At 39.9% G+C, this 16062-nt stretch overlaps 1 protein-coding gene across 1 annotated transcript in view; it reads right to left on the reverse strand.

The window, feature by feature from the left end:
* The window catches only part of aass (aminoadipate-semialdehyde synthase), a 99950-nt gene that overhangs the window by 38449 nt on the left and 45439 nt on the right, over window positions 1–16062 (reverse strand). The window contains exons 5-8 of the mRNA XM_024803105.2: window positions 10309–10376; window positions 10057–10203; window positions 9879–9957; window positions 6714–6841 (exon numbers count right to left, since the gene is read on the reverse strand). Of these exons, the coding sequence (XP_024658873.2) occupies window positions 6714–6841; window positions 9879–9957; window positions 10057–10203; window positions 10309–10376 (422 nt within the window). The remainder of the gene's footprint in view (window positions 1–6713; window positions 6842–9878; window positions 9958–10056; window positions 10204–10308; window positions 10377–16062) is intronic.

Here is a 16062-nt window from a genome sequence, read left to right on the forward strand (position 1 = left end):
CTGTGGCAAAACATGTTGTATGACTACTTTAGGCTTGGTGTTTGATCACAACTGTTTTAATTTCATGTCACCTGTTATTTGACTGCTACCTAATGTGGAGATCAGGGAAATATTTTACTGCTACTATTCATAACCATCATTACCATTACATTAATTATCATTTCATCAAAGCATTTATTCAATAGATTACACATGTTCTTAGTTAAGATTATTACACCTATCACAGAGAGCTTCTGTCTGGTAAAAGGTCAGAAGCGTCAACGGGCGGGGTGAGGCCGAGTGCATTTTGAGGTCGAGACACACACACACACACACAAACAGTAGTTAGACTCATGTTTAGATAAGAGTTCAAATAATAGTTTGCAAAACCTTTTAACTGTAAGATTATGTCTGCCTAAGGGACAGTTTGTTCCAGGAGATAAGCAAGAGTTAGAAGATTAATAGGAAGCACCTGGCCTCGAGACGGAGAAGATGTCCTTTTAAATGTGTCAAAAGTCGTCAACAGAACATTTGTGGTTTTTAAACTTGTGCATGTATTGTATCTGCTTTGACACATGAGGAGGCGTCATAAATAATACCCTGATGTTATAAAAACAACTGCTTGTGTATTATTGGGCGGAGATCAATGCTGTCTGTGTGCAATGTTCATCTCCCCACGTGTGTGTTCATTAAAATCATTGTTTGACTGACTCTCCTGGACCAATTGTTGTTTTTTGTGCTCACCCTCAATATTTGAGCCCGTAACACTAACTTGAGCATTGTGCCTCACGTTAGGGAGTGTGTAGTTTAGTTTTTTTGTCCGATAACTTTGGAGAAACTTAGGCACCATTTTTACTGGCCTACTATGCCTAAAGTTGTGGAATAATTTTGCTGCCACTCCAATTTTAAAGCATAGAGGAAATCTGGCTTTCCCAGTTGGAGCGCCCAGACTTCAGAATAACTTGCCACTTCAGAGTCTATACAGTCTTTCAAATTGCATATTAAAACTCACTTTTAATTCAAGTTCAGTTTGAGTACCATCAGGCTTGTTTTATCTTTGTTTGCTTTGTTTACATGTTAAATATATTGTCATTGCCTCATCATGTCTCATTTTTCTGTATTTGCTTTTCTATTGTGTTTTCTTGTTCATTAAGTAATTGTGAAGCTTTGGAAAAAGGATGGTATTAGTTATACTAAAATAAAGAAAATATTAAAAACAGCATTAATTGTGAAAGATTAAAATGGTAACTATGTGCATTTTAAAACTGACCTCACATATGCTTTTTGTTTTCTCAAATTAGTACTCCACACTATGGACTGTTCTCAGTCCAGCTATGGTTCCCCTACTGCTCTGCACACACAGCAACCTGCCACAGCTCAATATTCCATCTGCTACACGTTCAGCCTCCAAAAATTATTCATCTTATATCTAACTATCGTCCACTAGTCACTATGGTATTGACAACTGATCGCTAATATGGATAAATATTGGATAATTACTAATAGATAAACACCTCTCATAACCAATATTATTCATTCCTCCCTGAACACTGGGATTGTTCCTGAAGCACTGAAAAAGGCTTCTGTTATTCCAACTCTCAAAAAGCCTGGTGCAGACCCCAATAACTTTGATAATCTTCGCCCTATATCAAATCTCCCCTTTATTTCAAAAATTCTTGAAAAAGTTGTCGCCGCCCAGCTTCATTTACATCTCAATGACCATAATCTCTATGAACAATTTCAATCTGGTTTCCGCCCCAATCATAGCACAGAAACTGCTCTGTTAAGAATTACCAATGACCTTCTGATGGCAGCTGATTCTGGTCTCCTATCCATTCTCATCCTTCTTGATCTTAGTGCGGCATTTGATACCATTTCTCACAATATTCTCCTGAACCGGTTAGCTTCCATCGGTATTAGTCATACCCCACTTACCTGGTTTACCTCCTATCTCTCAGACCGCACTCAGTTTATCCAACTTAAATCCCATTCTTCAACTCTCTATCCTGTTTCTGCTGGTGTGCCCCAGGGTTCAGTATTGGGGCCTCTTTTATTCATTATTTATATGCTTCCTCTTGGTTATATATTCCGAAAATATAATATAAATTTTCACTGTTATGCCGATGACACCCAGCTCTACCTTTCCTCTAAACCCAATTCATCCCTCCCACCTACCTCCCTCTCAGACTGTCTTATTGAGATTAGATCTTGGTTCTCCTCCAATTTCCTCAAACATAACAGTAATAAAACTGAAGTTTTACTTGTTGGTACACCATCTATCTTAACCAAATCCCACAGCTTTTCCATTAACGTTGAAAATTCTCCCACCCTTCCCTCCCCTCAGGTTAAGAGTTTGGGTATCATACTTGATAATACTCTTTCATTCCAGTCTCACATTAATTACATAACACGGTCTGCTTACTTCCATTTACGTAATATTCACCGACTCCGTCCCTTCCTCACTCCCCATGCTGCTGCCATCCTTGTCCATAGTCTTATTACGTCCCGTATTGATTACTGTAATTCCCTCCTATTTGGTCTCCCTAAAAAGTCCCTTCATAAACTTCAACTTCTTCAAAATTCTGCAGCTCGGGTCATAACTTACACTCCGTTAAGTGCTCATATTACCCCAGTTCTTCAGCAGCTTCACTGGTTGCCCATAGAAGCCAGGATAAATTTTAAAATCTTACTTCTTACATACAAGTGTATCCATAAATCTGCTCCTTCATATTTGTGTGACCTACTCCATATCACCACTGTTTCCCGCCCTCTCAGATCATCATCTGCTATTCATCTTACTGTTCCGTCCTCACACCTTATTACTATGGGGAACAGAGCTTTCAGTCGCTCTGCTCCTCGGCTCTGGAACTCTCTTCCTCCTGCACTAAGAAATATTGACTCCCTCTCCATATTCAAGACACAGCTCAAAACACATCTGTTTAAACTGGCTTATTCGCTTTAATGCTGATTTTATTTGTTGTCACGCTCTGTTTTGTAATTTTAACTTATTTTATGTATTTTATGACTATTGTTCCTTTTATTAATTGTGTTTTTTTTTGTAAGGTGACCTTGGGTTTCTGAAAGGCGCCCTCAAATAAAATGGAGTTGAGACAAAGCTGTGTGAAAGGCATTAGCCATGTTGCTCGGCGATAGCATAATATTCTGTTTTAGCTAGCTGAAAGGTATTGTTTGCAGGCAAATACCACAGCCTTGAAAAAAAAGCTTGCATGTGAATTTTCAGTCAAATTTTTGGTCAAATACACCTAAAACAATGTCTAGAATGTGAAATGTTGGTATAATGGTGCTACTTGAAGCCTGAAAATGATCTCCCATAAAAAAAAAAAAACCGCGCAAACAGCAGTAGCAGATGTCCTGACTGGGTTCTACGTTAGCATTTAGATCCCTCCAGAGTTTTGTGCACACGGTTTAGGTAAAAATGAAAAAGGTTGAGGCTTTACATTTAGTTCAGTATTACCTGTTGCCTGTGTCCTTGTCTTTTGGGAAAATACTTTACACAAGTAATGGCTCAAAGAGAATTCTTTTTTTTTTACTGTGCTGCAATTGATTTGTGCCACTAATTTTTATTCAATCTCCGCACAGGATATGCTTGTGAAGATGGAATATGGGGAAGAGCAGAAGTTCGTTGAAGTTCCACAAAGTGATGAATGAAGGACATGCATATTGTATTAAAGAAATAAGTGAGAGAATGCTGTTATTTGCATTTACCAGCTCACCTATGTCAGACCTTTTGATAAACAACATTCTAATGAAAGTGAGAACATGTATACTGTTACATCTTTCAGAAAATGTTTTGTGGTGCACAGTTCAGAATAAATGTTTTTCAAAAACCATTGCGTCTTTTTAGTAAATGTTTATTTCCAAAAGAAATTTCTAGAAGTTCAGAACAGTAAAATTCCCGCTTTTTAGAATTAATTAGAAGAAAACTCTTACGTAGTTAAACTAAAATACTCTTTGAGAGTTAATATATAAACTCTTAACACCTAGTTAGCATTAGTAAGTGTTAACGTACCAACTCTCCAAAAAGAGTTAAATTAACACTCTCTGGTGTGGACCCATATAGACACTTTAATAGTGTTGAAATCAAATCTGACAGTGTTAATTTGGACATGCCAGAGACAAACTTAACACTACAGCTGCAACTATCTTACTTAGGTTTTAATGTTGATTAATATCTAAGCATTGACTTTTTGAAAACCCAACCTTAAATATGTTGTCAATACATCGCTAAGTAGCTTATTATTTTAATGTATCTGACTGATTTCACTGGGTGACATTAATTCACGGGGCACATTCCTCATAAAGCAGATAAGACAGTTACAGACAGTTCCATCACACTGGAAAAAAGTCTTAAGCGAATGTGAGTCCAAATGGTGTGTGTCTCTATGTTAGCCAGGATGTACCCTGCCACTCGCCATGTGGCAGAGCAATAGTTCTCAAGGCCTTCTGAAGGCCAAAGTTTTTCTTTGGTTACTTTTTCACTCATTTTTTAGTCCAGTCCATGATGATTTTCAGAGGGATGGGTTTCTTGTTTGTTAAACCACTTAAAACCGACACATGATTTAAAGGCAAAAACACCTAACTCAAGAGATGAATGAATTATGGGTCTATGCATAATACAGAACCTAGCAAAGAACCAATTTTAAAATATAATATAAAAAGCTAATAACTAATAACTAGTTATTGGCTAATAGCTATTAGCCAACCAGGCAAGATATGCAAGTTATTGGCTAATAGCTATTAGCCAATAACTTGCATATCTTGCCTGGTATGCATTACATTAGAAAAAGTCTTTTTGAGGAAACTGGACAAGTGGAGGACAAAAGAAGTGGCAAGCCTAAAAATAAAAAAAACAAATCTACAACAGATGAACACTATGTTTTCCATTTTTCTCCTCAACACTAGGGCTGTTCGATATAACTATATATATATCAGATGATGATATAAAAACGTCTATCGTTTCATTTTACGCTATCGTTTGTTTCGTGGTGTCGCAAAATAAACTGTTTGCGGCAATATTTTTTAATCGTTTTGATGGTCACTGTAGTGGCTATATTAATTTCTTAAAGTTCTCTCTTTCTCTTATATTTTATATAACCACACTACAGATGGACAAGCACCTGTTTTTATGCGTTGTCGTTAGCAACAACAGCGGTAACACCATTGCGTGTCCGCTTGTTTATGTTTCACATAAACCTTTCACAATAAAGCTCAAGATCCTGTTGAGACTTTTCAAAATAAACTGAATCACGTGAAAGAGCAGATTATTTACAGATGAGAATTAAAAAAGAGCCGCCAGGTGCTAAAAAATAAACCTTAGACTCAAACGTTAGAACAGGCTTTTCCCCGCAGCACGCCGTGTAATAAATACTCACAAAAAAAACGGCGCCCTTTACAACTTATGTCTAAAAATGTATTGTTTCATGCATCTGTTAAAACACTCGACTCCAGCTACATGATGCGCAGCTGGAAACACTTTACGCAAGACGAGATTCACAGAATTTACAGAAAATGTTACATTTTTGTGATTTATATCGTTATCGGGACGATAGATGTCTTATATCGGGATATGAGATTTTGGTCATATCGCATAGCCCTACTCAACACCATACCTAACCAACACCTCATCGTCTCCTCTGTTCACTTAACCTACATGTCCCTGAGGACACTCTCTGCCACTTCATCTAACAACTTCTGCATCCAGTAATGCCATTTCTGCATGCATGTACATTTCCAGAATTCCATATTCTTTTCTAACCGACATCCAACCTGTGGGTCAAATGCACTAACAATATTCACACCTTCATTTTCCAGCTTCAAATTCATGATGCTGTCTGACACTATTCTTTCAAGATTACCCCTACTCCTTTCCATTTGCTCTCTACAGCAAAGTAGAACAGTCCAAATCCAGTGCTACTGACCTTGCTACCCTTCCACCTGGCCTCATGCACACACAATAACTCACTCTTCCTTCTCTCCATGTCAGTGAGCTCTCTCTCTTTACCAGTCATAGACCCTCCTTTTAAAGTCCCAACTCTCCCCTCCATAATCACATACCTTACCCCTTTCCTTTCCCTAATCTCTAATAATTTATATAAAAACATAGGGATTACCATGGTAAACACAGATCTAGAACCCTGCAAGTGGGCTTTATATTTCTACTTAAATGACACATCAATACAGCATGTGTTTTGAAATGCCAGCACAACTTGACTTATTCATGTCTTATGTGGGCAGCACGGAGGTCAGCAAGAAGGTCCTGAGTTCAATTACACCATCAGACCGGGGTCGTTCTGTGTGGAGTTTGCATGTTCTCCCCGTGTTTGCATGGGTTCCCTCCGGGTACTCCGGCTTCCTCCCACCGTCCAAAGACATGCAGTTTGTGGGGATAGGTTAATTGATTAATCCAGATTGCCCATAGGTGTGAATGCGGGAGTGAATGTGAGCGCTGTCATGTGGCTGTCTGTCTCTGTGTGTTAGCCCTGCAACAGACTGGCGACCTGTCCAGGGTGTACCCCGCCTCTCGCCCTAGGACAACTGGGATAGGCTCGAGCACCTATCCTGAAAAGGATAAGCGGAAGCGAATGGATGGATGGATGGATGGATGCCTTATGTGTTGCTGACTGAAGTAGAGGACAAGGCCCCTGAATAACAGACGGGGGTTGGAGTAATGTTGTAAGCAGGCCTTAGTGACAGACAAAAATTAAGAAACTCACGCTGGTCCTGAAGTGGGAAGTGTACAGTTCTGGATGGATCTCGTACTCAATGGGGTCATAGATGCCGTCACTCTTTCTTACAAGGTGGTGGTGTCGGCTAAGGACGGTGGCATACACTTTGGTCATATCTGGCAAGAAAACATACAGTTTGCTCTAGTTAAATTACATAATATAACTTAATGATAGTGATAAAAACGAACAAACACAATTGCATAATAAAAGGTTGTAGGAATACAGTTAGCTTTAGCCATAAATTAGTATATATCTAATCTTAATGTCACATTAATGATTCTAGTAATATTTTGACTTAATCTTTAATGATAATACAGTGAACTGACTTTGAATCCTAATAATTAGAGAGGTTTACTGTGGTGCAGGGCTCTAGACTAACTTTTTGCCATGGGCGTACCGGCACAAAAGTTAGGCGCACACAAATTTTATAATAATTTATATAATATAATGTGTTTTTCTGGATACACTGTGCTTTTTCAGCATTCAAAGATTGATGACACCGTGTCAGAGCACTGGCTATGAATTTCAGAAGGATCAGGCCTTAACTTAACAGAAAAGTGAGCAATAGTTCTTTTCCTATTGCAGCTACATCCACTTCTGTCGTGCCTAGGCTGCTCACTAGGGCTGGGTATCATCACTGATTTCTATAATCCATTCGATTCCGGTTTTCAAAGTCCCGATTCGATTCAACTTAGCCTCAGACAGTCAGAAATATTATAATTCTGATCATTTATCAGTACTGACTTCATCAGAATTGTGAAAATCACAGCAGATGCCTTTGTGTGAAAGTAACTGAGAATAAAAGACAGAAAAACATGAAGGAGATTTTCCTGGTCTGGCTTTTTATAGCAGATAACCTTAAAAATATTCTACAATGTTCTGCATATAAAGTTTAAATTTCTTCAGTATTGAACAACAGAAAAAATAGGCTTTCTTGTCCGAGGTCATTTAAGTGAAAAAAAGAAAAAGAAAAGAAAAAGACAGCAGCCACAGCGCTGTAAACAACGGTAGACTGGTGGGTAATAAGTGAATGAATAATACAGAAAACAGAGATTGGAGACGGGAAACTGTTCTTGAAGTATAGAGAGAGAGCTAGCTGTGCATGGAGTGTGATTTTAATAGTCGTGGAAGCAAAACAGCAAAATTCATGACGACATTGATCAAATGTGAAGCGCAGTTTGCTGCTTCTTTTGCTGCTGGCTCGGTGAATTTTGGTTGGAGAGACAAAACCTGCAGCTCAGAATCAGCGCAAAAAGACGTAAACACAGCGCGGACCGGACGCATCAGAATCCCTAAGCTCCGACAGCGTGTCCGTCTACGGGCCGTCGGGTGAGAAAGCCAAGAAAGACAAAGTTGATTCTGATGCGTCGGTCCGTTCTGTGTTTACGTCTTTGTGTGCAATCCGTGTACCTGCTCTCATTTGCTGTTTGGTTGTTGTTGAAATGGTTTTGTGAGCTTTAATCTGAGAATCTGGCGTTTCTGGCAAAACACAGTTATATTTAAAAGTCGATTCAGGATTTAATGATTTGATATCGCTTTATTCAAGCTACTCACCTCCCACTTCCACCTGCACTTTCAACTGGACCACGGCCAATCAGAGAGGTCCCGCCCCTGACTATCTCTGATTGGTTTAGTCCACGATAGGGGCAAAATGTGTGTCTGTTGTTGACCACAGGGAAGGTTGCAGATTTTTTTTCTTTCTTTTTTTTTTTGCTACCCGCCAGTTGCAACCAAATTATTTTTTTTTAGTCGCACCACTGAAAAATTTGGTCGCATTTGCGACCAAATTGGTCGCACTCTAGAGCCCTGTGGTGGGATGTGGAGTTGTGTGTGGTGTGGAACAACAAAGGTAGATGGAAAGCTGCTCTCATAAAAGCAAAGGAAAACACTGCAAATAAATATCACTTGACTTGCCAACTTGCACCTAACCAGGGAACATCATTCATGTCTCACAGACTACAAGGACTGTACGAATTACTGGCATTAAATGTGTTCGGACCAACTTCTACCACCCTCAGACTGATGGGGTGGTGGAACGGCTGAATGAGACTTTAAGCTCCATGATTCGCAAGGTCATTTACGCGGATGAACACAATTAGGATTGCCAGTTAGACCCTCTTTCGTTTACAGTGAGGGAGGTGCCCCAGAGTTTCATGGGATTTTCTCCCTTTGAGTTACTGCTCAGCAGAACTACACTACTGCCCCTTGTGATGTGATAGCTCTGTTTGAAAAATCTTCACCGAGCATAACACCCCAGTAGATCTCAGACCCAGCAACAACCTCAGACAACAAAATGGAAAATCACTGGAAAAAAAGAAAAGAAAACAATGTTGTGTATGTTATATGCTGAGCAGTTCTCAGACCAATACATAGGAGGGACGAAACAACCACTCCAAAGGTACGTAGCGCCACAAGAGAGATCCAGGTCTTTAGGACAAGATTCAGCTATAATTTCACTTCAATGAGGGGACACACTGTTTTCATGATGCTAATATTCACATTTTGGACAGAGAAGATGGATGGTTTCAGAGAAGAGTAAATGAGTAAATGGATATCCACTGAATAGAGGTAGTGACCTACAACACCAAACAGGTGCCACCTATAATACAGTCCTGAGATCATTTTCCAAGTGATTCACCTCTAATTCACACTTTGTCTCATGGGATCCTAATGACTCACATGATGACAGAACGGGTCAGTGACTCTCAGTATCTCAAAGTTGACAACCCCACAAAAACAGGGATAGAGATGACAGACGTTTTATTATCATCATCTGGTATATTTTGTCATATCCCACAGCCCTAAAATAAATTGACAGATATTTTGTTTTTTTAGGTTCATGACTTTCCAATTTATTCACAGAGGCAAAAATAAAGGAACATAGTAAAAGTTTGGTTAATAGTAAGAACTTTTTGATCAATGTAGAAATTTATAAATGTTCTTATTTTCTAAACACATTTCATTTGTAATATAATCTGTAAGCAATGTTTAATTTAAGTCCTTGTGCTTTTTGTGGTATCCATGTTTTTCCACATTCCAAATAACAAGATCAGACAGACCATTTCCCCAAAGAACTTGTGTGTTTAAAGTGCTACAACCCACCATGGTCACTCCAACAGCTGAAAATTGCATGATGCTCAAAATATTTCATACCTCCTGTTTCAGAGACGTCCTTCAACTCGTGAGGTTCAACATATTCAACAGGAAGCTCGTTGATGATGTCTTGGGCTCCCTGCAAGAAAGAAAAAAGATGCATAAAATGAAACATTCATCACAAAATCCTCCTTAATGTATTTTTTCTGAGTGTTTGGTTGTGTCTAAGGTTTTGTACCTTGGAGACATTTCCTGTTCCAGTGAAGCAAAATGTGAGGGGTCCAATGGATTTGGGCATAAGCCCCATTGAAATTTCATACCCACAATCCCTGACTGCTTGGATGGCCTGGCTTACATTCCTATAGTTATGAGCCATACCAATGTGCTGGATATGAATCATGTGGAGAAAAGGACATCACATGTGAACTCTTTATAAGGACAAAATTGTTTTTAACATTTTTTTGAAATGATAAAGAATGTCCACTCTTACCATAAACGGAGTGTGGTGGCCGAGAGCCAAGAAGCGCAGCCCCAATCCATGCAAAATGTTAATCATTCCTGAAGAAAAAGAAAGAGAGATTCATTTACTTCAAAAAGAACAATTTACTAAATAATAACACACAAAATAGTAATTTATAATGTGGTCATCATAAACGATTAAAATGACAGAAATATTTATAAGACAGAAAAACTGGTCATTAATTTAAGGTTAGAGGGTGATTTTTAGTATTCTGTGCCATTTAAGCTCCCATGACAGACTAACTATTGTATGCTGTATAAAAATACAGGCCATTCAAAATGGCTCAGTATGTATTTGTAAAAGCTTGCCTTACACCATCAAACTCTCATCTACCATAGAAAACCATCTTATGTATGCAAAATTATGTTCTTAATTGTCTTCTAGTTACATGACTTACAGCTAGTTGTATATAGTTTTGGAGGGAAATCATCTACAAGAACCAGAATAAACAGCTTTTTCTATCTGATTTCTCAGATCTTTTGTCCCGATTTAGGTTCAGATAACATAATTATAAAGTCCAGCAAGGGCCAGGACAGTCTCCTAAAGATGATTCAGCTGCAGGATTGGGGTGCCATCTGTGCAGATCTTGCTCAGGAATGGCAGCAAGCAGTTGTGAGTGCATCTGCACACTCAGTGAGCTGAAAACTCTTGGAGGATGGCCTGGTGTCAAGAAGGGCAGCAAATAAGCCACTTGTCCCCCCTAAAAATATCAGGGACAGGCCGATATTCTGCAAGAAGTACAGTGAGTGGACTGCTGAGGACTCAGGTAAAGTCATTTTCTCTGATGAAGCCCCCTTCTTATTGTTTGGGGCATCTGCAAAAAGGATTGTCCAGATAAGAAAAGGCGAGCACTACCATCAGTCCTGCCTCAAGCCAACAGTAAAGCATCCTGATACCATTCGTGTGGGGTGCTGCTTTTCAACCAAGGAAGTGGGATCCCTCACAATTTTGCCAAAAAACACAGCCATGAATAAAGAATGGTGCCAAAACATCCTCCGACAGCAACTTCTTCCAACCATCCAAGAACAGTTTTGTGATGAACAATGCCCTTTCCAGCCTCTGATGGAGCACCGAAGTGACTGAAGTGATAATAACTAAGGGGCTCGGGGAACAAAACATTGACATTTTGCATCCATGGCCAGGAAACTCCCCAGACCTTAATCCAATTGAGAACTTGTGGTCAATCCTCAACAAGCAGGTTATGAAAGAATGGGTTGTGTGGGATTATAATATTATTTTATGCCATGTTAGACCCCTAATTAAAGATTGTGAATTATAGGGGGACGAGGCGGACGGGGCAAGGGTAAGTGACGGAAGTGACGGACAAGGTAAGCGACCCATGTTGTAGGTGACGTCAGACGCCGGAGATTTTGGCGGAGAAAAAGCAAATGGTAGCATAGAGTTTAACAAAGGTTTTTCAAGCTTCAGTATTACCAAATATACTAATCAATTGTCATATAACTAACAACATCTGTTTTATCATCTCTAACACCCTGGAGGACAACGGGGAGAGTTTAGACGCTCTCCAAGATTACATCGACCGCTGTTTTCAAGATTTAGTAATGAATAAGGCCCAGAGTGCATCTTCCCCGGCCAAAATTGAGGCGCCGTCATCGAAGAGATGTCGCCCGGCAGACTCCCCCGGTACAACATCGCCTGCCGGCAAAGACATCGCAGACATCCTGGAGTCAATCGACAAGCGATTGTCCAGTTTCGATGCGAGGCTGTCCCTGGTGGAGATTTTACACCGGGAATTTAAATCTCTGAGAGAATCCCTGGAATTCAGCCAGCAGCAGGTGGAAACGCTTGCCGCTGAAAATGCCACGCTACGGGAGTCGGTCAAATCTCTCACCGATAACGTGACCCAGCTAAACATTGAAAATAAAAAAATAAAAGAGTCCGTTATCGATCTACAAGCCCGTAGCATGAGAGATAATCTTGTGTTTTCTGGTATTCCAGAAACTGCCGGAGAGGACGCAGAGGCAACGGTGAAAAGCTTCATTAAAATCCACCTGAAGCTGCCGGAGGACACCGTAAAGAACATCAACTTCAATAGAGTACATCGCTTGGGGGGCGTGCGGTTGCGGACCGGGAGACCACGGCCTATTGTGACCAAATTCGGTCAATTCAAACAGAAGGAACAGGTGAAGAGTCGCGGCAGAGAGCTGAAAGGAACGGACTTCAGCGTGAACGACCAGTTCCCCAAAGAGATCCTGGAACGACGCAAGGTCCTGTTCCCAGTTCGACGTAGCTTCATCCAGAAAGGCTCCCGTGCTGTCATCGCCGTGGACTGGCTCTACGTGGACGGACAGCTCTACCGCGACCCCGGCACCACACCGTGGTTATATTGACTGCACTCCAGATAAGAACCCGCTACACTCTTTTCTTATTCATTCACACTTTCTCTTTTAACATGGGTTTAACCTAGTAATATCAATATGATGTCATAGCAGATATAACACCGTCACCCTCCGTCATTGTTTTAATTGGAATGTTTCCGTTTCGTTTCTTTTTTGTTGTTGTTGCTCACAGTTCATGTGGTTTATTTCTTTCTCTTGTCTTTCACTGCTGTGATCACCTACTTCCCCACTCACCTACAAACAACACCCTCTATTTCTCCATATTTTCACACCACGATCACGCAAACACATCAGCTCAACGGCAGCACATTCACAACAGCCTCACAGCACGCACAGACTTGCAGGACACATAAGCAAGCCACGCTTGTTCATATTAGTGAATATTCACACACATAGTCAGACTTATGGAGCCTCTCACCACACTTCTTTTTCTCTTTCTATTTACAAACAAGGGATGTTTCCACATTCTCTCCACCTGTCTAAACGAAACACCCAGCATACTTCATTAGACATACACACACAATTATGGGCATGCTGAGGTTTGTCACATGGAATGTAAATGGAGCTGGCTCCAGAGGAAAGAGGTTAAAGATATTTAACCAGCTTAAAAAACTACAGGCAGATGTTGTTTTATTACAAGAAACTCACAAACCTGTCACAGGTTTAAACTAACTTAAAACACCTGAGTTTCCTAACGTGTTTGCAGCCTGTTATAATTCTAGACAACGGGGAGTAGCAATTTTAATACATAAAAATGTTAATTTTACAGTACTCGATACAGTTATAGATCCAGAGGGTAGATTTCTAATTATTAAACTATCAATATTGAACAAAAAACTATGTATTGTAAGTATATACGGTCCAAATGTTGATGAACCCTCATTCTTCCACGGATTTTTTAGTGCACTCTCTGAACACCTTGATTGCACACTCATTCTTGGCGGTGACCTCAACCTTGGACTAAATGAAGACATGGATAGGCTCAACACAACAGGAACTCAGCGCAATTGGCAGTCCACAAATATAATCAAACAGTATATGAGCGACTTTGGTCTTTGCGATGCATGGCGCTCTCTTCACCCCACCAGTAAGGAATATACTTTTTTCTCGCATGTTCATCACTCTTACTCTCGTCTGGATTATTTTTTGGTCAGCAGCTCACTGCTGTGTGACATTTCAGACACTGAGATTCATCCTATAGCTGTCAGCGATCATGCTCCTGTATCTTTAACACTAATGCACAAGAATAACACTACGCCAAGAAAAAACTGGAGATTTAATATATCACTACTTAAAGATGAAGACTTTATTAAATATTTTAAAAAGGAATGGACTTCATATTTAGACTTTAATGACACTCCCGGAATATCTGCTTCTGTTCTATGGGAAGCAGGGAAAGCTGTGATGAGAGGTAAAATAATTTCTTTCTCATCACACAAAAAGAAAGAAGAAAACAAAAATATTCAGGAATTAGAAAAAAACATCAAATCACTAGAAGAAGCCTACGCGTGCGACCAAGATCAGGAAACATTGAACAAAATATGCAAAACAAAACTAGAATTAAATGAAATTATTAATAAAAAAACACAATTCCTTATACAAAGACTTCGCTTGCAGAATTTTGAACACAGTAACAAATCAGGTCGATTTCTAGCTAACCAGCTAAAAATAAATAAAGAAAAAACAACTATATGTGCTGCTAAAGATTTATCGGGGAACACAATATATGATCCTGGAAGAATAAACAACATTTTTAGGGATTTCTATGAAACTTTATACTCACCACAAATAAACCCATCTAAAAATGAAATTGATCTGTTTCTTGACAACGTAACTCTTCCAAAATTACTAGATAGTCAAGCAATGGAACTGGATTCGCCACTGACGCCAAGTGAACTCCAGGAAGCCCTGATAAGTATGCCCAATAATAAGGCTCCAGGTCCAGACGGCTTCCCTGCAGAATTCTACAAAGAATTCTGGATAATTTTGGCACCAGTATTCCACGGCATGTTGCAGGAAATCGAGGAAAATGGCAGACTACCACCAAATATGAATTCTGCCAACATTAGTCTCCTGCTAAAACCAGGCAAAGACCCTTTATTTCCCTCAAGCTATCGTCCAATTTCTCTTTTAAATGTAGACCTTAAAATAATCTGCAAAGCTCTCTCAAAGAGATTAGAGAAAATGACCCCCCTCTTAATTCATCCTGACCAAACTGGTTTCATAAAAGGTCGGCACTCCTCAACAAACACTCGTAGATTACTTAATTTAATAGACTACTCATACGATAAAAACATCGAAACCATAATATTATCTCTAGATGCAGAAACAATGGCGTGTCCAGCGGGGTGGCCTGGGGGGGCACAGGCCACCCCCCAAACCAGACTGGCCACCCCAGGTGCCACCCCAAAGGCAAAACAATAAAATTCAATCAAATATCAAATGTCCGATTATGTTTTCACGGTGACGCTCAGATATCCGAGTGTAAGTGAATGCAGCATCGCTTCTGCGCTATGTGCATCACGTTAGCAAAGGTAGGAGAGCCAAGCGCGAAAGATGGCACTGCAGGAAACAATTTTTCGGTGAAAGAAAATGAGGACAGAATAAATGTCCCGGTAAGTAATATCAAGTTTGTTGAGTTTAGTAAACTTCGGTGAAATTAGAATACCAAGGAAAAAAATAACACTTAAAGAATTATTGCAGCTGTGGAATATTTCAGACAGTATGCTACTGAGGGCAGCTAACATAAGAGTTATGAGTTATAAGATATAATCTAAGTCGTAACATTGCTGTATGGAGCTGCAGATTTGGTTGCAGGTTAACATAGCTGGACTGGCCATCGGGCATACCGGGCATATCCCCAGTGACTTATTTTTTATTTTTTTTGTAACGGCATGAACAATGAGAGGTGGTGGATTGGCCAGATGCAGGTCGATGTGTAGAAATAACTCCGTTGTTTGGTGGTGGCTATGGCGGGGCTTCCACAGAGGCAACAGGTGGATGAGGGAAGGGGAGGCAGGAGGAGGAGAGACCCGAAGCAGCCGCCAGTCCGAGTGTCAGGTGAACTGAACTTCAGGTAAGAAGTTATGACCTGCAGTCTATCTGGGTCAGATATAAACCAAGTTTAGGTGGAGTTTATTTTCATGTTGCTGACTTTTTACTGTCAGTTGCAATAACTCATACTGCGTTCTAGCCAGTTTGACGGAGTTTTTATACAGCTGGGTGGGTGCTATGATGTTACTGATAGTGAACTTTATTTTATTCATAAGGTTAGTAGAGTTGCCAACGGCTCCTTAAAAAAATGGAATGGTCCCTCATTCAGAGAAAATATTACACGTTTCATATTGAGCTGAGAAGAGACACA

The sequence above is a fragment of the Maylandia zebra genome, linkage group LG7, assembly GCF_041146795.1.
Source record: "Maylandia zebra isolate NMK-2024a linkage group LG7, Mzebra_GT3a, whole genome shotgun sequence".
In the NCBI taxonomy this organism is placed as follows: Eukaryota; Metazoa; Chordata; class Actinopteri; order Cichliformes; family Cichlidae; genus Maylandia; species Maylandia zebra.